The sequence below is a fragment of the Brachycentrus maculatus genome, unplaced genomic scaffold, assembly GCF_059751285.1.
Source record: "Brachycentrus maculatus isolate JH-2025_06_01 unplaced genomic scaffold, ASM5975128v1 h1tg000361l, whole genome shotgun sequence".
NCBI classification, from domain to species: domain Eukaryota; kingdom Metazoa; phylum Arthropoda; class Insecta; order Trichoptera; family Brachycentridae; genus Brachycentrus; species Brachycentrus maculatus.
Window position 1 is genome coordinate 260,194 of NW_028281110.1, and position 27,911 is coordinate 288,104.

General features: G+C 33.8%; 1 protein-coding gene across 1 annotated transcript in view; it reads right to left on the bottom strand.

The window, feature by feature from the left end:
• Window positions 1–27,911, bottom strand: part of mam (neurogenic protein mastermind) — a 143,960-nt gene that overhangs the window by 8,356 nt on the left and 107,693 nt on the right. The window contains exons 5-8 of the mRNA XM_088269723.1: window positions 3,953–4,082; window positions 3,491–3,811; window positions 1,316–1,540; window positions 350–528 (exon numbers count right to left, since the gene is read on the bottom strand). Of these exons, the coding sequence (XP_088125849.1) occupies window positions 350–528; window positions 1,316–1,540; window positions 3,491–3,811; window positions 3,953–4,082 (855 nt within the window). The remainder of the gene's footprint in view (window positions 1–349; window positions 529–1,315; window positions 1,541–3,490; window positions 3,812–3,952; window positions 4,083–27,911) is intronic.

The following is a 27,911-nucleotide window of genomic DNA, read 5'->3' on the forward strand; positions in this document are numbered from 1 at the left end:
TTCATCCTTCTTTTGCCAACTCCATGCTTCGCTTCCATACATAAGGGTTGGAACCAGAACTCCAATACACCAAGTAGTTTGAAATATATAATTTATGTGGTTTTAAAAGTTAATTCAACTTTAAGTTCAATAGCGGATATTTTATGCTAAAAGCTAAAAGCTTTAAAGAACAGGGATAGAGTTTTTGGCAGTATGCCTCCGATAATTTTTATTAAAAAAATTGGGTGTGAAGGGACGTCTGTCAGGCTTAGTGAATTCTATTATCGTGAGTAAGGCTGTAAGAAAAGCAGTGAGTGAAATCTACAATTTAAAACAATTAATAACATTTAAATAGAGTTTAATGAATTACCTGTCCCTGCATAGACATGGCTTGGTTTTGCTGTGCTATGATGTGCGGGGGTATCTGGTGGGGGTGTTGCTGCGCGGCTAGCAGCTGCTGTTGCTGTTGCTGAGAGCGGAGAAGCTGCTGTTGCTGCTGCTGGAGTTGTTGCTGCTGCTGCATTCCGGCACTACCCATGGGAAAACCGCCTAAAAACACCAAACATATCAATGCCAATTTCAAAATAATAATGAATCATTGAATCAATTAAAAATTACAATATCATGGTTATGTATTTATTTATTTGGCGTTTAATTTGTAGAACTCCATTTTAATTTATGTCTTAATTTTAAATCAGGGCATTATCAAAGGAACGTCTACTAAAACAATTGTCGCGATATTAATTTTTTATGTGTTTTGTTAATAAAATACAACTTAGTAGACTCAAAAAATCTGTGTTTGATTTAAAATTAATACATAAATCATGGTTATGTACTATAGTACATACTTTACTTTTACTTCTTCAAAAAGAATCGTCAAATCTTAATTCATGTACATTATATAGATCACTCTTTTTTCTTTTTTTTTTTACACATTTTTACCTCTACTGGCCACAATAATTTACCTCTACTGGCCATTTGACTTCGAATTTAGTCACTTTGTTTCTCTAGAAACATTTAAATGTCAAATGTTTCATACAGAACTTTAACTAACATCATGGCGTTGAGAATTGTTACAACAAGCAATAATGTCCAACTGTCACTTGGTCACTTTGCTTGTAAAGAAAATAAACATCAATGCAGTTAGTCATTTTTAAAAAGTCAAAAAATTATACTTCCAAGTTGAAAATCGCTCTGGGATTTTTTCAGGCCAGTATGTATTAAGCTAGTAAGATGTCAAATAGTTAATAATCACGTTTTTGTAAAAAACTGCACTTGGGTCACTTTCTCCTGTATGACTACGATATGGGAATACTGAATATGTTTTGTTCATTACCTTGATGGTGCTGATGTGAGAATGCCGCCATGTTGGGATGCCTCACAAACTGTCCTTGCGCCACTTGCTGGTGCTGCTGCTGCTGCTGCTGGTGTTGTTGCTGCTGCTGTTGCTGCTGTTGCTGCTGCTGCATGGCCAGCTGCTGCCTCCAGTCCCCGCCTACGGGCCCGATGTACCTCCCCCCTGCGCCGTACACAATGCCGCCGGATCCTCGCATCATGGGACCTACTTCAATATTAAATACATATTATTATTATTGCGTAATAATGAAAAAAATAAGGTTACATAAGATATGGTTACATAGGGTCAGATAAGATTACACCCTAAGATAAGAAGTGGTTAGCATGTATGGTTGTTACTGTGCATGAGGTTATGGGATGAAATGAAATAAAAGTGATCTATTTACTAATTATTCTTTTATATTGACTACCTTTCTTTTGTATATTCTGTTGAATTGTCTGTTGACAAGTAAATATTGTCTGTTGACAATTTAATCCCTTGTGCATTTGCAGTGGAGTGCAAAATGATCAAAAGAAGAATAAATCAAAATTGAGATATGAAAAAATAAAAAAATGTCACAACATTAATCGTATTGTACGTTATAAAGGGTGGCGAAAGGGATTGTAAGATGAAAGGGGGGTAAATTTCTTACAGTTTGGGTAGAGGACTCAAATTTTGGTAGTAAGTATTCAATATATTTTCAAATTTTGTTCAAGCGCTTTATTTTTTACGTCATTATACCTTTCAAATTCAAAATAACCGGTAGTTCAAATTCCAAATTTTAGATAACCCACCCATTACATATAACGGTGTTATATAATGTACAATGCAACGTTCCAGGCGAAGCAAGTTAATATTATTATTTGAAATGATTTAGTACTAATCACAATTACAATCGTGTTTGATCAAATTAAAATGCAACATTTTTCTTTGCTTGATGCACCCGGTTCAATATTAGTAGAAATTAAATTAGTATAGAAAGTTAATTTTTTTTCTAAATAATGCTTTTAAAATTAAAAGCATTATTCACCTTGTGTTAATGGTAATGTAACATTCCCCTTATCATTCACACAAAAGTAAAGGATGAATTTTAAGGAGAGTGTAATATTTATTTATCAAATTTTCAAACACACATATTTAAAGTAAAACCTTTAGGTTTAACAGGTGTATAGTACATGACAGACCTCGGCCTTTAGTGCATGTTGGTTCTCGAGTCGATCAAAAACACATGTGATTAATATTTTGTATAGTTGTAAGTGTGTGAATAGTGCTATGGTAGTAAAGTATGTAGTATTGTTGTATACTGGTCCTGACAAAGAGACGGGTATGTCTCAAAACAATCAAGGTGAGTGGTTATATATAACATTTACGTAAAAAAATTACTTATCACAAAATATAAATAGGTGTATTCGAAAATTTTGGGACGCTAACTATCCATGACCAAAAAAGGGCAGTATAATGGAAGTATCAGACCTCGAATGCCGAAGTACTACGAATAATTGAAGAAAGAAGGCACCTACTCGCGACTATCTCCAAGAGACGCGCCAAATGGATCGGTCACATGTTAAAACAGGAGGGTTTCCTGCACCTTGTAATAGAGGGAATAAACGCCAGAGGACGCCGCAAATATCTTTGCGACTTATACGAGAATATGGGCTGTTCAACGTATGAGGAGCTGAAGAGAGTTTCGCAATATAGACCCGAATGGCGATGAATGTAGCTCACTTCTTTCAAGAACGTCATAAATCAAAAAACTTGATTTTTCAGGAGAACGTTTTTAAAATTTAAAAATATAATACAATGTATTAAAAATAAATATCAAGCCACTTATTAAACTTTTTTCTGTGCAACAGATCTTTTTAGAATAAACCTGAAGGTTTTTTCTCTACTTGAAAAATAAGTAGTTTATTTAAAAAAATAATAAAAACCTTTTCTTCAAAATGCAAAAACAACACTTTCTACCCTGTAGCGAGTAAATATTAAGTTAAAAATATGCCTCTTTCTGGGATATAGTACATTTTCTGGGCATTCCGAAAACATGCACAACTGAAAATTGACGATTTTTTATTTATGTTCTTGAAAGAAGTGAGCGATGTGTCATTTGCTGCTGCAGACTGATCCACAGGATTGAGACCACAGAAGAAGAATAAAAGTTGAAATAAAAAGAAGACCAACCGGAGGGTGGGATGGGCTGGTTCATGGGCCGGCGGATGTTGGGCTGCTGGAAGCGCGGCTGCTGCGGCACCTGCGAGGCCTTGTACTCGGGCGGCGGCGGGCGCAGCTGCTGCGCGCGCAGCATCTGCTGCTGCTGCTGCTGCTGCAGCATCTTGGCGTGGTGTTCGCGCGCCATGCCCATGGCCATGGCGCCCGCGCCCGCCGCGCCCGGCGCCCCCGGCCCGGGCGCCGCGCCCGCGGGGGCGCGCTGCCGCAGGCTCTGCTGCGTGAAGTTGATGGTCTGCGACTGGGAGACGGTGTAAGAGTCCCCGTTCCCTTGACCTGGAAATTCAAACAATCAATTATAATTATTTTTTTGTAAGATTTTTTAAACCAACCAGATTTATTTATGACCAAGTCGTGAATGTCACAAATGACCAAGTCGTGAATGTCACAAATGGCCAAGTGGTGGATGGCACTCACCCGGGTTTTGGTGATGGTGGTGGGGAGAGTTGGCTCCCTGTTGGCCGAAGTACATCCCTTGGTGGGACGCCACGGACACGTGACCGCCGCCCAGCTCTCCGCTCAGCTGCATGTGCTGGCCAGCAGAGACCTAGAAAGAAAATAATAATTTGGCTATAAAATCAAAGACAAAAAAAAATCAATTGTAAGAGACACATCTTAATTTTAGTTTCGAACTTATAAAACTCAAAATTCGATAATTTTTACTAAATATAATTGCAGACAATATAATATAAGGTGTGTTGAGATGGTTTGAGCGTGTTAATTGAATGAGTTAAAAAAAGAGCATTAACACAAATTTATAAGGTAAATGAAATCGGAAATAGAAGTAGAGGAAAACTTGGCATAATCAAACACTCGAAAGTGATCAGATTAGGAGACGGAATAATCGAGTATGTGTGAGGAGATGCATGAATGTGGAAGAGGCGAAGATTGTTTGCAAATACAGATCGGTCTGGCGTTCAATTTTTTTCTGCCTACCCCTGCAGAAAATCGGCTACATGTTACGTAATCAAACGCTGTTTGAACATTATGCGGAATGCATCGAAACACGTGTCACAGTAGATTTTAAGAAATAATGGTATTTACTAAGTAAAACATTAATAAAAAAAAAACTTATTTATTAATGAAATGTTGAGAAAAATATTTTTTACGTGAAATATCGCTCACGACAAAGAAATATCTCGTATGCCAATTACAAGGGAGGCAAAAAACTGCGTAAATTAAACGACCACCACAAAACATCGATAAACTAAATTTTAAAATTTAAAATTATAAAGTAGTTGAATAAATTTAGAAGATTTTAAACAAGCTAACATTTACATTCAGCGTCCAAATCCTTGTTCACAAATCTGGGTTTCTCCACTTGGCAGTTATTGTTTAAATCTCAACATAGATCAGCAAATGAGTAGTGTGGTTGTCAATCGTGGGGGTAGAATGGCGAATGTTACACGCGTGATAGGTCATAAGCCCTGTAAATACCCAGACTTCCATATTCTCCTTCATTTATGTTGAGATGTCAAAATTAAGCATTTAAAATTTTATTTATATAAGAATATCATCTTCAGACTTGCCGACTAGTACAAAATGCATTTGGGAATTTATATCATTTCGAAAGTAAATCGCCGTGCTCTTGGAAATGAATCGATAAATACCGCCAATAAATGAATTTTAGTAATTAAATATCGTGTCTAATAAATTGGGATCAAAATTTTTATGTTTTCTTTCTGATAAATACATAATTCTTATTCTGCGTAGGCTCGAAGGGAGGGCTGTCCAAAGTTCTTATCGCATTTTATCAAGGAATTTATCTCGCCGTCTGATGGAAATTTTATTTTCTCTCGGAAAATCTCGAGTGAGTTGCTCGGGAATAATAATAAGAGGAAAATAACCAACATTTTCTGATAATTATAATCCAAAAAAGTTTTCTACGTATAGGTAGGTACCTACAATTTATTGCTGATATATTTATCGGAATTTTTAGACTGTAATGAAAAATGCGATCAGAATATAAATAAATTCATCAAAAATACGCTTATATACAGTGGAACCTCTCATAACGAGTAATTCGCATAACAAGCAAAAAAAATGTGAAAAAGTTACTCCCTTAACGAGCGATGTTTCGCATAACGAGTAACAGAGTAATGGCAAGTCCCTTTTTCACAACATTCACTTGTGAACCGGGACTTTTGCGGCTTGGGAAGGATGTTTACCAAGAGGACCCTCACTTCTGCTTGGAAAAAAACTTTGGCCAGAGAGTGTTGTCAAATGTGATTTTGAAACAGTAACTGTGGAGTCTACAGTCAACGAGATTGTGTCATTAGCACAAAGAAAGAACGATATTGAAGAGCTTGTGAAAGAGTACAGCCAAGAGCTGACCACCGAAGAGCTTATGGAGTTGCATCGTGTTTCACAGCAAGAAAATATGGAGAAGAGTGTCTTAATGGAAGAGGAAGAAGTAGCAGAGCAACAATCTTCTAGCACAATAAGAGAAATGCTGAAAGCATGAAAAACTGTTGCATCGTACATTTAGGAACATCACCCTAATAAGGAGGTGGCTATTCGTGCTACAAATTTATTCAATGATAATGCTGTGACATATTTCCGCCAAATTTTTAAGCGTCAGCAAAAACAAATGACAGTTTACTAGTAAAAAATAATTAATCATTCGTCACAAATACATACTTATATTAACGGTTTTTTTTAATCTAAATTGTATTCCAAGTTTTTACACTCCTTAATAATTTGTAAGTAATTTTATTTTAATAAACGTATTAAAAAATAAAATAGAGTATTCTTTCGGCATGGAACGCATTACCGTATTTCACATTGATTTCTATGGGAAAAAATGTTTCGCTTAGCGAGTAAGATGCTGGAACGAATTATGCTTGTTATAAGAGGTTCCACTGTACCTGTTTTTTGTTAGTCATTAATGTAAATGTATTTATGTAACTGTTCTGTAAAATTTTCCAAAAAAAAAAATATGTCACGGACTGAATGCACCACAGTTAGGCGGTTGGTGGTTAGCGATGGGCGCTGGAGTCTCCGTTTGAACTGCGCCGAGCTCATGGCAGGGTGGACGGATAATAATCCGATGAGAATGATTATAATCCCGAAGGGTCTTTGGTTTCCCCTAATTTGTGTCCACATGCTCGTTCGGCTGCAGGCAAACGAAATGATGTATGAAGCTGCGAATTTCCCCGCGTTTTCCTGGCAATTTCCGCCGCCGCCGCATCTATTGATTCTGCGCCAGTCCCTCCCCCCTCCCCCCTCCCCACGCCCCTCACGCCCTCACCCGCCAACCCCTTTTCTCCTCACCGGACTGAAGTGATGTACAATTCTCTATGCACGTTTTTTCCGCAGTATTTTAAAATGCAAACCTTGCAACTCTACACGCCGCCGTATGTGCCCATTAAGAAGCCCACGGGATGTGCCCGGCTTTTAGATACGTCGGTATTATTATATCGATTATAAACGTTATATATGGTTTATCGCTCACGATAAAAGCGATATCTTGTACGCCACTTAGTAATTAATTAGCAGACGATATTTTTTTTTGCATTATTATGCATATTACGTTATATTTAATACAAATATGCATGTATGCATTGAGTGTATAAATATATTTCTGTGTATTGTAAATAATGTGCGCGTATTTTTTACAATTTACAGGATGACAGATTTTTACCGCGATGGCAACGCCATCTGTTGAACGTATCAGAACGTATCGTAAGACACGCAATGCTCAACATTGCTCATGGTGGTTAGCGGCTTCTTGACAACTGCTGTCACTTAGGATTTTGGATGTTTTCGATTGCATTCGTTTTCATAGATTTTTAAAATATACACATTAGAAATGAGTGCTTTCTATTTTCTTTCTATTCCATTTGACCAGATCAAACCATAACAACGTTTGACCCGAGTGTTGCTAGTTTGATTAATATACAGAAAGGGATAGTGCCTGAAAAGCGCCTAGCAACTCTATAAAATACATATATAAACGATCGTTTTCAAACAACGAGTATAAAACAAACGATTCCTTAATATTTAACTGACAAATAAATTTAAAATATTAATTTTTTAGTTTAGTATCAATTTAATACACTTTCTTAATAATTCTCTACATACATTTATAGTGACAACAATACGGGTATATCTATAAAGCTTTAACGATACTAATTATCTTGTTCCCACGTGAGTATCAGTCGCTCGAGTACGCTATCGCGATTATAACCTTTCTTCAATTGCCGTATTATTGGAACAGTATTTTGACGTTTGGAAATAGTGATGGGCAGTTTTTTCTTCTCACAATTTTCGATATCGATTTTCCCGGTAAAAAGGGGAAATTAACAATATTTTCCATATTATTTTATCTATTCACTTAAACTGAATGTACAACCAACCAAAAACAGACTTTATAAGAAAAAAAACAATATTTAATATATATTCTGTCATATTATTATTATTGTCTAAAAAAATAATGATAAGGAGTTACATCGCGACATTACATACATATGTACTAGTATATACGAAGTATCGTGTTTATGTTTTGCAATTTAAAAAGCGTTGTTGACTTTGTAGTATGGATTACCATATAATTATATTAATTAATTTAATAATTATTAATAACACTCCCCTTATCATTCATCGTTCACTTTGTGTAATACCAATTAAAAAAAACTACTTTTAACTTAAGTGGTATTTCACAAAGTAAACGATGAATAATAAGGAGAGTGTTAACGTATTTATGTGTTTAAGTATAAAATTTATGTACGAATAATAATTAGAATTTTGGATAATTTACATAGCGCTTTTTTCTACTTCGAGGGTGTTTAATAGACAAATATCTAGACGTTTACAGAATTATTATACTTGATGTATACAGGTATGTCAAAAAAACTTTATGTATAATACATACGATAACCATAGACGTAATTAAAAAAAAACGTAATTCAAAAGCAATACATGCATGGTTAAAAATAACACTAAATAAAAATATCCAACTGATTCGCGGTTGGCGTACAAAATACAAATGTATTCATCTACACGCTTTATAAAAACTTATTCGCGTTAGCGATAGGCAAGGTGATCCAGTGCCATTAAAAGCATCGAGTGTCCAGTTAGAGTGCAAAAAAAGAATTAGAATACGCGCATCGGATAACGCCTTGTGTTGTAACACTTTCATTAGCTAACAGCACCGGCCATCGAGGCGAGAGGATGAGCGCTTGTGCACTACACGGAATTTTACTGTCCGGCAGTCCGGTTGGCATAAAAAAACGGATGATTGACTTGTGCACTTGTCCGTCTTTCTCCGGATCGGTGCGCGATCACGATGCGCGTGAACTCGATCACGCTAAACTGTCGTAGGGCGCTTGTGCACTACACGGAATTTTACTGCACAAACGCCCTCACGGTGCGCGTAAATTCGATTACGCTAAACTGTCGTAGTCGCTTTTATTTTTTAAAAAAAACCGGACTGCCGGACGGTAAAATTCCGTGTAGTGCACAAGCGCTCTGATCGTGCACTGATCGGACGCACCGATCCGAAGAAAGATGGACAAAAGCACAAGCCAATCATCCGTTTTATCATGCTAACCGGACTGCCGGACAGTAAAATTCCGTGTAGTGCACAAGCGCCCGGTGGCCGGATGGCCGGATGGGCCGGATCGGCGACCCGCGCGGGTTCACGGAACTCGGCGGCCCGCGGCCGGCAGTCAGTCACGCGACCCGAGGGTTAACAACCTGCTCCGCTAGGCCGGATGGACTAGGAGGCGCGAACCACGAAAACGGGTGCATCTAATCATTTTTCCCAACTCATCATCGGGATTATCTTTTATCCGGATTCGACGAGAGAAATAATTGTTTTAATTTCTAAATTTTTATTTTTATTTTTTAATTTTCATTCCTTTGTTAAACTATTATTTATTACTATATATTTTTTAGAATCTTCATTTATTTGTTAAACAATACATACATATATACATGTATATTGCTCGGTGGAGTTTTTTTGCATACTTTTTTATTTGTTATTTTCATCTATTTTAACATGATAGGTACATATACACATAAAAAGGAAGAAACTTAAACTATTATATATTACTATGTATTTTTTAGAATCTTCATTTATTTGTTAAATAATACATATGTATATACATGTATATTGCTTGGTGGAGTTTTTTTGTATACTTTTTTATTTGTTATTTTCATCTATTTTAACATAATAGGTGCATATATACACATAAAAAGGAAGAAAAAAAACTATTTTACGAAACAATAAATTAATATAGTTGTACCGGGATTTAAGTATTCAAAAAATAAAAACACTTAAGTATAACGCCACGTATTAAATTTCTTCATGTATACTTTTCATGGTATTTTTACAAATGTTGTATTTGTAATTGGGACAGTACAATTAATTGTTTTGTAATACTCGTATATGTGTATAATTTTGTTAAATTCCCAAATAAAATAAAATAAAACGAACATACGTGAAAATACAAAACTACACCTGTTGAGAACATCTGATATCTGATCATTGTTTAACTCAAAAATGTGGGGTAATACAAGTATTTTTTTATTCATTAAAATCATCATGTTTTTCCACAAAGTTAATGACAAATCAATGAATAATGTACGAAGATATTTTTTTAATGAATCTATAAATAACAATAACGTCATTAAAATGAAACAATGTTTAATTATTTATCTCTTAGCTTGTTAAATGATGAATGATTCAAACAAATTTCTTGTAATAATGGCAGACGAAAATAATGAAGAAAATGTTATCATTTATCAGTATCCATTAAATAAACTGTTGCTATATAGTAACAGTACGATATCTGTGTAAGGAATTTGAAACTAAGCAATAAAATGTGAAATATTTCAATTTGCAACAAACAAACAAAATTGTAGGATCATGTCGCTCACTCCTTTCAAGAACGTCATAAATAAAAAATCGTCAGTTTTCAGTTGTGCATGTTATCGGAATGCTCAGAAAATGTACTATATCCCAGGAAAAGAGGCATATTTTTAACTTAATATTTACCCGCTACAGGGCAGAAAATGTTGTTTTTGCATTTTGAAGAAAAGGTATTGTTTAATTATATTTTCAAATATACTAAATATTTTTCAAATGGAGAAAAAACCTTCAGGTTTTACCTAAAAAGATCTGTTGCACAGTAAAAGCTTCAATAAGTGGCTAGATATTTATTTTTAATACATTGTTTTATATTTTTAAACATTAAAAACGTTCTCCTGAAAAATCAAGTTTTTTGATTTATGACGTTCTTGAAAGGAGCGAGCGATGTATGTTTCTTATTTTAAAAAATTAGGAAATAAAATTTAAATGTTTAGACTTCCATATTTTTTCCTCTTCATCTATGTTGAGATGTCCAAAAATAATTTTAAAAAATATATCCTAGTTGGAGATATTCAGATTTGTGAACAAGTATTTGGACACACTCAAAATGTTGTAAATTTATTTATTGACTGGCAAAAATAAATTTTAAATGACGCTTTCAAGCGATTCTCGAGTATGTGAATATAATCCAGGATTCGGACCTCACAAACAAATGAAAAATTGTCTGTTTAATAAAAGCTTTCTTCATTCCACCATAGATGGCTATACTAAACCCGCGCATTATGTGTTACGAGTTTGATCAACATATCCGGAAGTTTCAAGAATTTGAGTAGTGCGGTTGTCAGTCAACCATGGGTAGAATTGGTGAACGTTACACGTGTGTAAAGTGATCACTTAATGGTTTAATGGCTTATGACGGTCGTAAGCCCTGTAAATGCCCAGACTTCCATATTCTTCTTCATCTATATTGAAATGTCAATAAATAATGCTAACAAATGAAGATACACAGTCAACTCGCTACATAATATTGCTCTCGGTTATTCGTATTTTTCGTTATCTGGACCACCTTCATCCCTGTTAAGTGGTAATTATCATCAGGGTTCTCTCTCTAACGTAGCATTATTGTCTTCTACGTCCGACCCTCTGGAAATCTATGGGTCCGCAACAGAATATATTCACATATTATATAATATGATTGGTATGCCGAGCGTGATACCATTACGTTGGTACCTACACACTTCCGGGTTATGTTATTTGTACGGGTTAATTCCAACCGCTTCGTATCGGATATTCCTACCAGACACATACAATATCTAAGCAGCACTAAATTATCGATAATGTTTCAAATGAAAATACCTATAATACAATTTCGCCAGGGAAATTTTTGATTTTGGGTATATTACGATATATTATACTGTTGTTTCGTTTAACACGATAAAGGTCTACGACAAACCTCACATTACTCGCTAAGATTATACTAGACGTTGGTGTTTTTATTAGTGTTTGCTGAATATTTTAGACATGGGCGATCCAATTAAAAACCGAATTCAATAAAGACTTCTTTAAATAAGTTGTTTTAAATTCGGTTTTTGGATTCGATCATTTGAAGCTAATCTCGCCGATCAGTACATCAATTAGGTCGCCTAAGTAATATATTTGACATAAAAAAACCTAAGATACAGCAAATTATATAAATACATAAATTAGGCTAATAAAATTATATTATGCATCGTATATTTTTTGCGTTGAAACGTTTTACCAGTACCTACCTACATCGAAAGCGCTAATTTTGTAAATTATGGTACTATTCGCAAAATGTTGGCCAAGATGATAATTTGGCGAAGTTTACAAGAGATTATAATAATTATACCCCGATTACTCGGACATTAATATTATAATTACTATCCGACCAATATGCTGCATATTAAAAATGAATACATTTTTATATTCCCGTGACGTATTATTACGCCAACTTGTTGTCCGCACCTGCCTTCACTAACAAGTATGATATAGTGCAGGGGTTGGCAACCTCTTGGACCAAAAGAGCCAAACGGGAGTAGCAAAACGGTTTGGAAATTTAATTGATCGAATACAGAAAAATAATTCAGTCATATAGATTTGAAAATATTATTTTACACCCCTTGAGACTGATTGCACGGTAATCTGGCATCACTGACCCCAGTATTAACACGAGAATAGTAATGGTCCGCTATGAATAAGCATACCCGTACATACATTTTCACGAGATTTTTGTAATCATGCATGTATATTAATTTTCCGAGCATAAGAATGGTTATCTATAGTATAAATAGGTATGTTTGCTATTAAACGAGGCTTTTATCGGCATATTGAACATGAAAGTGGTTTGAAACTAGTGTAGTTTTTCAAAGGTTGTTTTCTTTTCAATGTTTACATTTTTAACAAGAGAAAGGTTTTATTAGGGGCTCTATGTATTAAACGGCACCATCCCTCCTTACCCAATCGAACTAAAAAGTAATATGAACAGAATAATAAATAAAATAATGATAATCAAAATTTCTACAAAAAATGTCATTTTAATTTGTCAAAGAAAGAGCCACACAAATTTCTTAAGATCGAGCCTCACGTTGCCGACCCCTAGTATAGTGGGCAGTGAGCATGGTGGTATATAGTGCCATGTCCCCAGTTCCCATAGGTTAAGTGCGCCTGTTTCGAGTTCCCTGGCAGTTGTGTCGCCCTCGAGCTTACATTCGATACCTTTTCATGTGTTCTCGGGACCTTTGTTGAGCGCCGCTAACAGACTGCGTTAGATATAGGTTAGAGCTGATAGATGGCCCATATTTGCTGATAAATACTCAACATAATATAAATATCGTCATCTTTCCTAAAAGCCGTTAATTATTTCAAAATGTTTACTATATATATTGCTTCGATTGGCCTCTAATCAAAATTGAAGACAGTAAAAACCGTTTATTTTTACAAGAAAGAAAAAACCAAATATATTTGTTAACATTCGCCAAACGCTAAATGAATTCAAGAAATGGCTATTTGCAAATTATAGAGGATTTCCTTTTTTTAAAGAAGTATTCCTCCTTTTTTACACAGAGTAACATATTTTCAGGGATATAAGCTTTTTTTCTTCAAATATATTTTTTTACTACAGTTGTGTCTAATCATAACCAAGGAATCTAAAAGCGAAAAAATATTAAATAAAAAAATACTGGACATTAGTTTTTCGTCTAGTCTTCAATTTTTATGATATTTACCCCGATTTTTTTTCTGACAATGTACGGATTATGATAGCATTTTAGGTACCATATTTTCAAAAATAAAATGCGATATCGACAAGACATTTAGCAGTAAGATTTTACTTTTTTCAGTAACGGGATATTAAACATTCATTATGGCCGAATCGCAATGAAACAGATGTCAGCAACCGTCTTCAAACTCACGAATCGCCATTAATAATTATGGTGATAAATTCCAGAATTAGCTTGGTGGGGCATTTATCCCTCCGGGGCATCTATCCGCAGTTTACCATACGTATTATTACAGATCACTCTCATTTCACGCACCATTGGATGATGGCTGAAAACTCAATCAGAGACACGGTTGGTGGATTGCGCTATATTATACTTCGTATGATTCTGAACCTTTGGAACGGATTGCATCCTGTCTTCCTGTGTTGGTTTTTCTTCAAAGAAAGAGTGAGAGAGATGACGTCGTCCTGTACTCGCAATCAGCTGACAAGATTAGAATTTCATTAATTGATTCGGCAGTCACTCAACATGTGGTCAGAAAAATGGATTGATATATATCCATTTATAATTTAAATTGTACCATTTCTTAAAATTTATTGTGACACGCGTTTACAAAGTAAAACTTTAATTTAAAAAAAAGATAAGAATTATCATATTATTTGCTTAGTACCGGTTATTGACCGAATCATGAGTGATTTCAAATCATGAAATTCATTCGATCATTGACTGTCTACTTACAGAAACTTAGCAAATCCATAATATACAATGTGATGGCTTTTAATTGTACATTGTAATCAGGATGTAAATTAAATATTTGTCCAATAAAATAAAATTAAAAAAACAATAAATAATACTTCTCGTTATTTTTAAAACTTACAAATATTATTTTTTTTAAATATAAAAAAAAAAACAGCGCAATACTTTGTGTATTTATATCGCATCTAGAAATATGAAAGATTTTTTCATGTGAATAATTAAAACCCATCTTTATAGATTAGCGGGTCAACTTACTTGTGTTATCAAACCCGGAAACATTTTCCGGCTGACAATAGTAGAAGTAATTGAATAAGCTATGATGATGAAGTGTATGATTCATAAAGAAGAAGAAAAAGACATCTTTATTTTTCGGTAGATTTAGGCAAGGTAAGCTGTTTATTAATTTTAAATGGAAAACCATACATTAGTGCCACACGTGTAGGATTGTTCAAATACTTTTATTGAAAGCGGAAATATAAAGCACCTCTATGCTAATGAGAGGTTTTTAGAGAGAAAAACTAAAAATAAGCGTCGTAAATTAATAATAATTGAACACGATTCTGACGTTACAAGGCACGTGCCATCATAAATAATATAAGACAAATACAATAAATTTAAGGCGAATTATTATAAAACTATGCGATGTAGGAAATGGCCAGTCGGCAAGCTGGTTTCCTGACTCTTGCGTAGCTCGCGGAGGTTCACTTATCGTAATATAATGCAAAATACTCGCATAATAACAGTAGGCGATACCGACCTCCGACCAACTATTACTATATATCAATCAAGCAACGAAATCTCAGTACTCGCCGCCATAACTCACGTCATTTGACATATACGAAGGAGAAGTCATATCGGGAAACGTGTGGAGCAATTCTCTATCATCCCCTTTTATCTTCAAAATTTACATAAAAAATCGTATGCGTTTAATATTCTTCCTCATAATATCAGCGTGTCATACAGTCTTATCCCCTAAATAACTAACAAAGTAACTAACCTTCACGTTAAAGCGATGGTATACAGTGATGCCTCGCACAGCGTACTTAATTCGTTCCAGGAGCAAGTTCGTTATGTGAAATGCGTTTTCTCATAACAATACATATTACAAAATTTACTTCGTTCTGTAGCATAAAATATGGTTCTGAAACATCAGTCTCGACTGAGTTTGGAGAGTGAGTGTTGTTTAACTCCTGAACCTCTCCCCATTTGACCAGGATTTTCTGGATGGTAGCAGATGAGATGGATTTGATTACTCCTCCTCGCTGTCAGATAAGGCATCCCTTTGAGCTTCATCGTGTTACTGGACTAGAAGTGATTGTAGCTCTTCAGTTGTCAGCTCTTTACTAATGTGTAAAGGCAACTAGCCGTAACTCAAGTTGCGGCTGTTTGGTTTAAAACGGCTGAAAGCATTCTTACAACTGGCCTCTATCACATTCAATCACAAATTTTGCTCAGATCTCTTTCTTTTACCGAGATATTCATTATCCAAATAGCCGCAAAATTGTATTAATTTGATACATGTTTTTGCAAAAAGCATCATTTTATAGATAACGACAAACTCGTTTATCTCAAAACTACTATTTTTAACTTGCGGCTATTTGTTTTTTTCACATTAGTCAACTACGATGCAGTCCGTTATGTGAAGCGAGGTTCGTTATGTGAGTTCGCGTAATGGAGGAACATAGAGTTCGTTGTGCGAGGCATCACCGTATTAAATTAGTCTCTGTACCAAACGAGCAACGGAATAGCCCCAACAATAAGCTCATTGTAGGGTTCGTAAATCCGCATATCTGTCACGAATATGTAATGTATAAATGTGCGTATTGCCACGAGAGTCGCCGTGCTGATCTCATTTGGATGGAGTAGGTAGGTACCTAGTACCTACACATATTCTGCGCAAAGTGTTGATGTGACTAATAGACATATGCAGACTATACGTATGGAAAGCCGCACCCGGCTAGTAAAAAAATCTGACGAATTGAAAATGTGAACGTGGTCGTAATAAAAATGTACAATACACAACGAATGTGGGAGGAAAAAGTTGCGTTTTATAAATCCTCCCAAGAAGTCATTTTTGCATTAATTGGTACGGCAGTCAACATGTGATAATATCTATACATTTTACATTTGACTCCTACTTGGTAAATAAAATAATTAATTAAAATCTATTGTGTCACGTGTTTCGATGCATTCAAAGTTTTTTTTAAATGATGAAAAACGCTTCGAAACACTTGCCACAATATATTTTAATAAATAAACGTTAAATATAACAGCATTTTTTTTTCTACTTTTTCCATTTTATTTTGTGTTTGGAGAACAATACAAGTATATTAGGCTCATTAAAATGAAAATCAAATAAGAGTAATTCCTTCAGCTACAAACGTTTTCCCATTTTAAATTTTCAGTTAGGTATTTTAGTTTTACTTCCGTCTAAAATAATGCAGTTATTTACATATTAATATGAATTTTTATTGTGATTTTTTTATTTAATTTGTAGAACTCCATTTTAATTTATGTATTAATTTTATTAGATTTATATTATCCACTGACACTTCGTGATGGAATTGCATTTTTAATTTATTATTAGATTAAAACCAATATTTTTAGCTTTTCCACTTTTTTATTTGACCAGCGACCGGGTTTCGTCGTTACCGACATCATCAGACTGGTCAGACCAGTCTGATGATGTCGGTAACGACGAAACCCGGTCGCTGGTCAAATAAAAAAGTGGAAAAGCTAAAAATATTGGTTTTAATCTAATAATAAATTAAAAGTATTAATTTTAAATCAAACACAGATTTTTTGAGTCTACTAAGTTGTATTTTATTAACCCATGTTGTCTTTCATAAATTATTACTGCACATGTTATAACTGTCACTTGGAATTGTATAGCTACATAAGGACCGTCAGCCCATTTGATCTTCACATTCGTTTGAAAATGCCATAACTAGGCGGAACAATTGTCACAATATTAATTCTTTATGTGTTTTTGTTAGTAAAATACAACTTATTAGGATCAAAAAATCTGTGTTTGATTAAAAATTAATACACAAAAAGTGTTTTTTTTATTTTTTTTTAATATTTGGGACCATCCTGATATATGGATATCAATCCGCGTGATTTGATGGTTTAATTGGTGAATATTGATATCAGACATGGCGAAGTCTACTATGCTTGTTGGCTGGCACTAGCCTGACGTCACCAGATCACACACACTTTGCCTTGATACCAAACTCGTTTACCCGGCTGTTCGGATTTAGAGGTACCTGTGGGAAATTAGTACAACTTTTATTACAGTGTTAACAGCTTCGGGCGGACGAATTATCGTCACTATTATGTCCCCATGTCAATCATAAAAACCGGGTTAGTATCGTTCTGGTTTATAAAATGTACCATATCAAGCGAATGGGGAATTAAAATACACCCTTACCTCGTTTTATGGAAGAGACACTTCGTTCAAGGAGGTATGGTTCCTGAAAAATTGTCTCCAAATCAATATTTCGTATATGGAATTCACCATAGATAAATACAAATTCATATGGATAGTCCCATATGAATTTCATTCTTGATGGTATTTTCTATCGATCTTAGCTTTCTAAATTTAAATACGCCTTGCCGCAAAAAAATCATAACGTTACTTTAATATCACCCCTACCATATAAAAAAATCTTAATTTCAGACAGCATTGTTTTTTTTACTGTCACACATGTGCCCAAAGTTTTTATAATAAAAATGGGCAGTATTACGAACCGAACAAAACAAAAGCACGAAGAAATAAGTCAAAATAAGCGAGATAAGTTTCACATCAGGTGAAAATCTTAAAGTATGATTTTTTTAGAATACAATAAGACCTCAATATAACGGACCTCTATTTAAAGATCTTCGGATATAACAGTCAAAAATCAGTTTAAATTATTGACTGTTCGTCAGATAACAAAGTTTAACTATATTATCCGCTTTTTCGTAATTTTAGAGAGTTGATTATAAAAAAAAAAAACAAACTTCAAAAGTGCAAATAAAATTTGATTCCCTTATCAAAGCAGGATCACCGAAAGCAAATGCGTCGGTATCAAACAGCAACATCACTTCACGACAAGTGTCCGAAGACAATAAATAAAAATTTGCTGGGTTGTATTGTTTTATATCTAAAATACAGTGTTCATGGTTTTTTTATGTTTTTTCTTATTTATTTTTAGACTTTCGGCTTTATAGGATACCCCCTCCTTCCAATTAGTCCGTTATATCGAGGTTCCACTATATTTTGTTAATATTGCTCGTTATCAAATATGTTGCCCCTTCGTCACTTTCCCTCGTGGCATTTTGAGCGGACAACTTTGTTGAGTCATGATCCATGATCAAATACCATGTTTTACTGGCAGTATAATATTATATTTAGGGAGGGAGGAATTAGTCTTACTTTAAAGTGGGCAATATCAGTTCTGGAGTGTTAGTATCGGAACCCTTGGCGGGATGATACAGAATACAGGATGACGCAACATAATACCGCGGCGTGAGAACATGTCGCTCACTCCTTTCAAGAACGTCATAAATAAAAAAAACTTGATTTTTCAGGAGAATGTTTTTAAAGTTTAAAAATATAAAACAATTTATTAAAAATAAATATCAAGCCACTTATTCAACTTTTTACCGTGCAACAGATCTTTTTAGGTTAAACCTGAAGGTTTTTTTTTCCATCTGAAAAATAAGTAGTTTATTTTTAAATAATAATTAAACAATACCTTTTCTTCAAAATGCAAAAACAACTTTTTCTGCCCTAAAGCGGGTAAATATTAAGTTAAAAATATGCCTCTTTTGCTCGGATATAGTACATTTTCTGGGCATTCCGAAAACATCCACAACTGAAAATGGACGATTCCGAGTGGCATGCAATGAGGGAAATTTTCAGCAGTTGAAGAATTCGCGTTGAGAGAAAGGGGAAGAGAGAAGAATACTACAAGTAATTGAGTTTTTTTACTTAACTATAATAATAATAACTTCTTTATATTGGCGAATTGCATGTCATTACGCGTGATATTATTATAACATAATTTATATCGCATATACTTGAATGAATTGTCTGAGGAAATTGCCTTTCCGGGATCCGAAGAAAGTACCGTACGGCTCAGCGGTGAGATTGACGCATTCTCACGGCTGGATGACGTTAATCTGAAGAACAAGACCCGTCCGAGAGCAAGAATATCAGAATGCAAAGTGGACCCCAGACGCAGACAGCGGCAGCAGCACATCGCGGCGTACCTAACTGTTCAGAGTCGCCACGCGGTGTGTTCGCAGTACACAGTACATAGTGCCCACATCTACATACCCACCGTGTGTTGCCTACTCTATGCATATTACGGTGATACACATTCAACTAGTACAGTAGAGATGTTCGAGTTGACCGATTCATCGAAAAATCGACTGATAAAAAACGGGGGACGAACCTCTGGAGGCCTTTGTAATCTAATTTAAATATTTATATTCTCAGTACTCGTAACTTGCATATGAACAATGTTTGACGAACACATTGTCGCAAAATTCTATTAATAATAGAATAGAATACACAGAAAATTAATAAACACATGGAAAAAATGGCAGTATTTTTTGTTAGTGTTATTTCTAAAAAAGAAGATGTATTCTAATTTGAGTGATAAAAGACATTTAACGTATCACTAGAGAACCTTACAGAGACTTAATTTTTATTTTTTAACCCTATTCTTAAGAATATATTTCAATGTATTATTTTATTTTATATGTTTCAACGTAGTTATGCCAATTAAGAGAAAAAATAAGTGTTTAAATACACACTTATAGAATCTGGAGTAACTTTTTGAGTACGCATTATATTTATTTACTAAAAAGTCGGACAAATCGTGGGTTATTAAAAAATCTTTTTTTACAGTTGTTACGTATAAAACTGATGGCTCAGTACGTCAAACAACCGAAGGAAAGTGACCCAGCCCCAATGCAAAAAAAACGATTTCTGGTTGATTTGATTTTCATTGATAAATACATCAATTCGAAATCGATATTTTTATCAATGACGAGCGTCCCTAAAGCGAAGTAGGTACGGTATACCCACCTACATAATATCGTCGCTGTTCCGACTAACTATCGCAACTGACATTTTTGCGGAGTTTCAAACACTTTTATCAAGATTTTCTAAGCCTCCACGTGCTAAGTATCATACCTGTATTTTTAAACAGTTTAAAGGGATATTCGCAAACACAAAATTCACTCCACCGGAGTCCACCAGATAGGTCACATGTCAGTTCACGACCGATTTTTTTTAAAATAATGTATATTGGATATTTGTTCGATTTTTTAGAATATATACAGAAAAAAATATAATTTTTTTAACTCCTTACCTTTTAATAACTCTTCTTTTCAAAACCAAATAATTATTCCAAAGAAAACTTCATCAAATTTTTTTCAATGCAAAAACGGTGATTAAAGAAAAAAAAACAATTCCGTAAAATGTTACCTGGATTTAGAGAAAATTAAGTTGCGACTTGAAGAATAGTGGGCCTTAACAGCCAAAGCGTATTTAAAATTTATGTTTATATTAAACATACTTATATTTAATTCAATATAACGTTAAATCATAATTTTACTCTCTATCGATAAATACAGTCACAAAATAAACATGCAGTTTGTATTTTAAGTATTTAATTTACATTTCAGATAAAATAATGGTAATAAAGGCAAACACAAAAAAACATTCATGCAAAATTTGTGCAAAGCCAGATACGACAGTTGGTTTAGAGAGAGAAGATATGTCAGCGTTCGAATGAATGACAAATGATGTACTAAAATTTAATTCAATTACGCATCTATGAATAAATTTAATAAAATAAATTAAGTCATTCGTATGTACATAATATATCAGTAAACAAATTTTCAACTGTAAGTGAGATAAGTCTGGACAACAGATAAAATGATGCGCGATTTTAAACGTATTGAAAATTTAAAATTTGTACTGAAATTTCTTGGTGGAACTGCAAAATAACAACTGTATAGTTTTTTTCCCATATAAACTTATGTGGAAAAAGGTAGGCATATATTTATTATAGTTCATATTTTAATATATGTTTTGAAAATATTATTAAAGAAAATCCTTTTTTTACCACTTGAGTTTATTTTTGTGACGACTAGTTTTAGAAGCTAAGCTTCCATCTTCAGGTCTAAATGTAAACATTTTGACCTGAAGATTAGAGTTTACATTTAGACCTGCAGATGGAAGCTTAGCTTCCGAAACTAGTCGTCACAAAAATAAACTCAAGTGGTAAAAAAACAAGTGTTTTCTTTAGTAATATCATCATGTCTTACCACAAAGTAAATGCCGAAAAAATAAATAAAATAAATGTATTGGAAATGTTTTTTCAAATTCCTAAAAACGCGAAATAACATTCATACACAGTACAAAGGTAGCATTTTGTTCAAAATTAATTCTGCATTGTACTTTGCTATAGCAGACCCGCTTAGCAACAAATGTTTACTTAAAAATTATATGTATCCAAGATCGTAAGATTTAATATAAGAAGCATGTAAAAAATCAATTCACAAAACATTGTATACGATTAGTGATATTTATTGTACACAAATCTTTGCGTCTCAAGACGAGAACACGCGTGATAGGGAAAAGGTCAATATCACAAAAAAGTCTGCTTCGTAGGCTGATTTTTTTAAATTATAAATACCTATATAGTAAAAAAAAAAATTGACCGATATGAAAAGTAAGGTAGACAGGCAAAAATCCCTTTAAAATTTGACCTTAAAACGAAAAGTCCAAAAAAAAAACCTAAATTGTTTAGGACGATACACATCTTCGGTATCCAAACATCATCCAGTTAAAATCTAGACGTGAAATCTAGAGTTAAGTTCCAGAGACCCATATGTCAAAAAAATTGAAACTAACGTAGCCGCCTTCGGTAATTATAACGAAATTTTCAATGGTAATCTATAGTATTTTGTGAATTGTCTCTTGTGTATTTGCTTTTCTATGAGTTGATTTAAGAATTAGGTCACTCTTCATTTGAGAAGTAAATGTAATCAGTCAAAATGTGCCCGTATTAGTGCATAGGGCAACGCATCTCATCGAAGCGATGTAAAATCAATCGAAGATATGAAAGTGAGGTGATCAGTATGCACTCAATAAATGGAGGTGGAAAAGTAGATGTAAAAGGAAAAAAATGGCAGAAATGGCAACGGCACTCAGGGTTGCATGCCTGTACGAAGTACAGGCCTGTGTAATTTGTACGAATCTCCCGAGAAAGATAACTATAAAATGATATAGTGCACGTTTAACCTCGGCTCGTAACGCATGTTTGTGCTGAAACCTTTAGTGCATATTGGTCTTCGGGTAGATCAAAAATCGCACGTATTAAACATAATGTGTAGTTTTGAGTGTGTAAATAGTGCTATGGTAGTTAAGGGTAGTATTGTTTTCATGCTGTGGTAGTGCTTGTCCTGACGAAGAGACGGGTACGTCTCGAAACCGGTAGACTTAAAAATCTCGGTGACTGGTTATATACTAATATTATTAAAAATTTTGTCAAAAATAAATAAATAAAATTATCAATTTGAAGACGGAACCAGTTAGTAACAAAGTAAAAAGTGCCTGACGCGGTACAGAGTTCACAAAGAATTTTTATACCTGTTTATTTGCGTATTATGTATCGACGGACAATACTTTTATAACAATGTGTGATTGAATGTCCAGACAGGGTAAAGATTGGCATTGGTAATTTGGATGTTAGGTGTTTTCTGGGCTGAGAGCAGCTTCTACCTCAAGGTGATCTGGTGGAGAGATACTTAGACACAGGAGCGAATCCGGATTTAAGATTGACCACAAATAGTAAATGCACTTCGATTCAAGTAATGCTGAGATAATAAAGACATAAATAAATCGTATATTCGAGAAAAATATTGATACGTGACAGTACACTTTACACAAGATAAAAAAAAATGTATTCATTAATGTATTTAAAATTGACCACAATAGTAACTATCTGTACTTCAGTTCGTGCAATATTAAAATAATAAAGATATAAATAAATCCGAGCAAAATATTGATACGTGACAGTACACTTTACACAAGAGAAAAAAAATGTATTCATTAATGTATTAAAAATTTACCACAAATAGTTACTATCTGTACTTTAATTCGTGCAATGTTAAGATAATAAAGATATAAATAAATAAATCCGAGCAAAATATTGAAACGTGACAGTACACTTTACACAAGAGAAAAAAATGTATTCATTAATGTATTTAAAATTGACCACAAATAGTTACTATCTGTACTTCAATTCGTGCAATGTTAAGATAATAAAGATATAAATAAATAAATCCGAGCAAAATATTGATCCCTGACAGTACACTTTACACAGAGAAAGAAACACAATATATTAATAAAATAAAAATATTGTATAAAGTAATTAGTTATACAATATTATTATTTTATTTTTAATAATTAGTAGAAAAGAAATTAATGAATATATTTTATTACTTGAAAGCATTGAATGTATAATTAAAATTTCAAGCCTTGTGTTTTTTACTTGAATTATAAAGCTTAACACTCGAGATAAAACTTTAAAATAATTTGTCACCTGAATTATTTCCGACGCTGAAAACATTGAAAATATTACGATTTGACTAAGTTATGTACTGACATTTCCTGGTGGAACTGCATTTTATATAATAAAATAACGGTTACACAAACATAGATTTTTCTACTTTTATTTCATTTTTTTTTATTTGACCAGTAGCCGGGTTTCGTCGTTACCGACACCAGTCTGACGATGCTGGCAACAACGAAACTCGGTCACTTGTCAAATAAAACAATAGTGGAAAAAGTTATAGAGTTGTTATTTTATTATATTACAATTCGACTGTCATTCATCAAAATGAAAAGGTAATTTAATTTTGCGATGCAAATAAATGAATAACAATTCCATAAAAAATAATATTATTCTTGTAAGTAAGACGAAATCCATCGAAAATGTATTTAAAAGTAGTTTATTAAATATTATTATACTAAATAAAAAACAAAAAATAATGTCATCTACTAAGCTGACCCTGTATTGTGGGCAGCGGTCATGTTACTAAGCAAGGGTTCCTAAACCGTGGAGACAGCGAATGCTGTCTACCAAATAATGATTAATTAAATGTAATAACGTCTCAAAGGTGACGTTATACATCAGTGTTTCTCAAAACCTGTAATAGTGCATACTGACATGCAGAGCGACACTTCAAGGTTATTGCATTTTACCAACTACGAGAGTACGAATAGGTGCAACTTGACTTATGAATATGGCGGGGTCAAAATATCGCATGTAAATAAGTACGTAAATTTCAAAACGATTAAACGAAGGGATTTGGGTCAAAATCTCGATCATATTTTGACGATAGGTCAATACCCCGGGGTCAAGTCAAGCTAGTAAAAAAAACTAACTAACTAACTAACCATCACGCCGCTTCACCGCAGGGGTAGGCAGAGAGAATAGAGCGCCACACCACTCTGTCCTTGCAAACATTTTTCGCCTCTTCCACGTTCATGCATCTCCTCATACATACCCGCCGATTGTTACGACTCCTAACCTGACCACTTTCAAGTTTTTGGCACACCTGATCGTGACATGTTTTTCTCGGTCTTCCTCTGCTTCATTCCCAATAACATTCGCCTCATAAATTTGTTTTACCGTTCTTTCCTCACTCATTCGTTCTACATGTCCAAACCGTCTCAACACACCTTTCTTAATTTTATCGATAATGCTTATCTCAGCTTTGCATTCCTTCCTTATTTATTAATGCTTTTTCAAGTTTAATAAACATACTTAAATTCCTTATAGATACTCCATTATTACACGATAGATATTCGGTACAGTGTAAAAATCATAATACATTCGTTGAAATTTTCCCGATTTAAAACAAAGACTATCGCTCGGTATAAAGTACAAACGATTTGCATTCAAACCGTTTTAACAGAGTACAAATTACTTACATTTGTTTCAATTTAAAATGAACCAAGTCCTAAGGTAATCATTACGAAACTCATTGTAATGGAATATTTCCTAACCTTGTTTCTGCGGAGTTAAGAAATTCGTATAATCTTTCAGAAATAAATTACTCTTGTTTCACACGTTAGCGGAATGCAAAATAACGAGACACAATCATATCACGAACCAGTACTTTTCCACGATAAATGAATCGTAAAAATGAAACGTTCTTACGCTAGAGATGAATTAAAAACGATAAATAATGATTACTCGAATATTTCAAGAGCAGCGAGACGATCCACAATTTGCACAAAATGTAAATATTTGTCACAAATGGCATGATGCTCGAAGTGCTAATATGCGAGCTTATCAATGGTTCAATTGAAGGAGTCGAGGTATAAACACAATTATTGTAAATAACGCGAGTACGTGTGAACTGAATTAAATGCCTAATGATCACTGCAGAGGCCAGACTGACGGACAAATTACGAAAACAAACGATGCAAGGATCTTTCAACGACAAGTATAAAAAATCATTAATAATAATTGCTAATATATATCAAAATTTAAAATATAATGTTTATGTTTAATTTTAAAAATATTTCTGGGTAAACTTTTCTGATACATAATTTAAGTGCACTTTATACTTTAATAACATGAAAAATGGGACATTCGGTATCTTAAAACATGTTTCAAGAAATATGCAGGTGTTTAAAATACCTAAATAAATTTAATGAAATTCTAAATAAATAAAACTTAAGAATGTTAATTGTTTCAATGTCTTAATCAAAGATATCGAAGAACAATGTAAACGCAATCTATTATTATTTAAAATCTAACGAAAATGTACTTCAACCGTAATCAAAAACTGAAATTAAATATTATTAAAAAAATTAAACACTTGTATAATATTTATATTATCCACTGACACTTCGTGATGGAATTGCATTTTTAATTTATTATTAGATTAAAACCAATATTTTTAGCTTTTCCACTTTTTTATTTGACCAGCGACCGGGTTTCGTCGTTACCGACATCATCAGACTTGTATAATAAATACCACTTAATGAGTTTTACTTTTCACCTGTAGGTAAAAACATATATTAGTTTTCGAAACTAGTAGTGTGTAACGAAATAAAACTCATTAAGTGGTTTTATATAAGTGTTAGTTTTTTTTATAATCAACATGTCATTCCACAAAGTTAATACCGAATCAATAAATAATATGAAATTACAGATGTTGACAAAAAAGTTCCAGTTATATTTGATTAACTAATACAGAGCGAATCAAAGGCAGAAATTAAGATGTTATATATCTATTTGTGATATTTAAAATATTATGAATTTGAAAAATCAAAAGATATTTAGTATATTTATTAAATGCAACCGATTGGTATTACATTGAAAATGCCGTCTAAAAAATGAGTATAGGGCATAATGAGTAAAGAGGATCATAGCGTGTAGGTGGAGTAAGCAGATATCAAATATCTGTCCCGCTCGGCGGATGTATCAGTATTGTATTTCCTATTGTCTATGCTCTATGCAGGCCGTTATCAATCCCTACAAGCCAGTAGGCGAGCAGCAGTCGTCCAGTCGTGGACAAAGGTCTTTGACCAGCTCTGGAGTCGAATTTCCCGTGGAAGCGACAAGTTGCATCAGGTGTGCCGGAGCATAATGGGTCCTCGGGCGCGCGTCGAGCTGCCTCCTTGTTAACGGGGAAGGCTCTCGCGTCACACTAGGCAAGGGTTCGGCAACCTCTTGGACCAAAAGGGAAAAGCTGTTTGGAAATTTTTGAGAGCCACTTTTTAATTTACAATCATTCAATTGATCAAAAAACGAAAAAATAATTCCATGACATATAGGTTAGAAAATATTATTTTTACGAAAAATAATTCGACGTGTCGGTTTGTGGTCCCGTGGTTAGTGTCGCGGACTCTCGAGTCAGAGTTTCTCGGTTCGAACTCACTCTACTACAATTTGATACCTATTTCTAATAATGAGCCGCTTCGGCTCACAGAAATAGTATGAAATTGAAGTATTTTTGTAAATAAAAAAAAACACAAATATTTCTCTTTAAAAAATAAAATAAAATGATGTCTTATTGGTTTGAAAATATTATTTTTGCACCCCTTGAGACAAATTGCACTGGTAGCTGGCCCCAGTATTAATACTGTGAAAACGAGAATAGTCATGGTCCGCTTTGATTAATAAAAGTATACCAATACATATATAGAGATTTTTGTAATTATGTATGTATATTAACTTTCCAAGCATGAGAATGGTTATCTATAGAATAAATAGGTATATTTTCTATCAAACGAGCCTTTTATTGGCATATTGAACATGAAAGTGGTTTGAAACTAGTGTGGTTTATCAAAGGTTGTATTCTTTTCAATGTTTACATTTTTAACAAGAGAAAGGTTTTATGAGGGGTCATATGTGCTTGAACGGCACCATCTCTCCTTATCCAACCGAACTAAAAAGGAATACGAACAGAATAATGACTTTTTTTAAATTATCAAAATTTCTGTAAAAAATGTCCACAAAAAATGCTTAAACAGCCACATGTG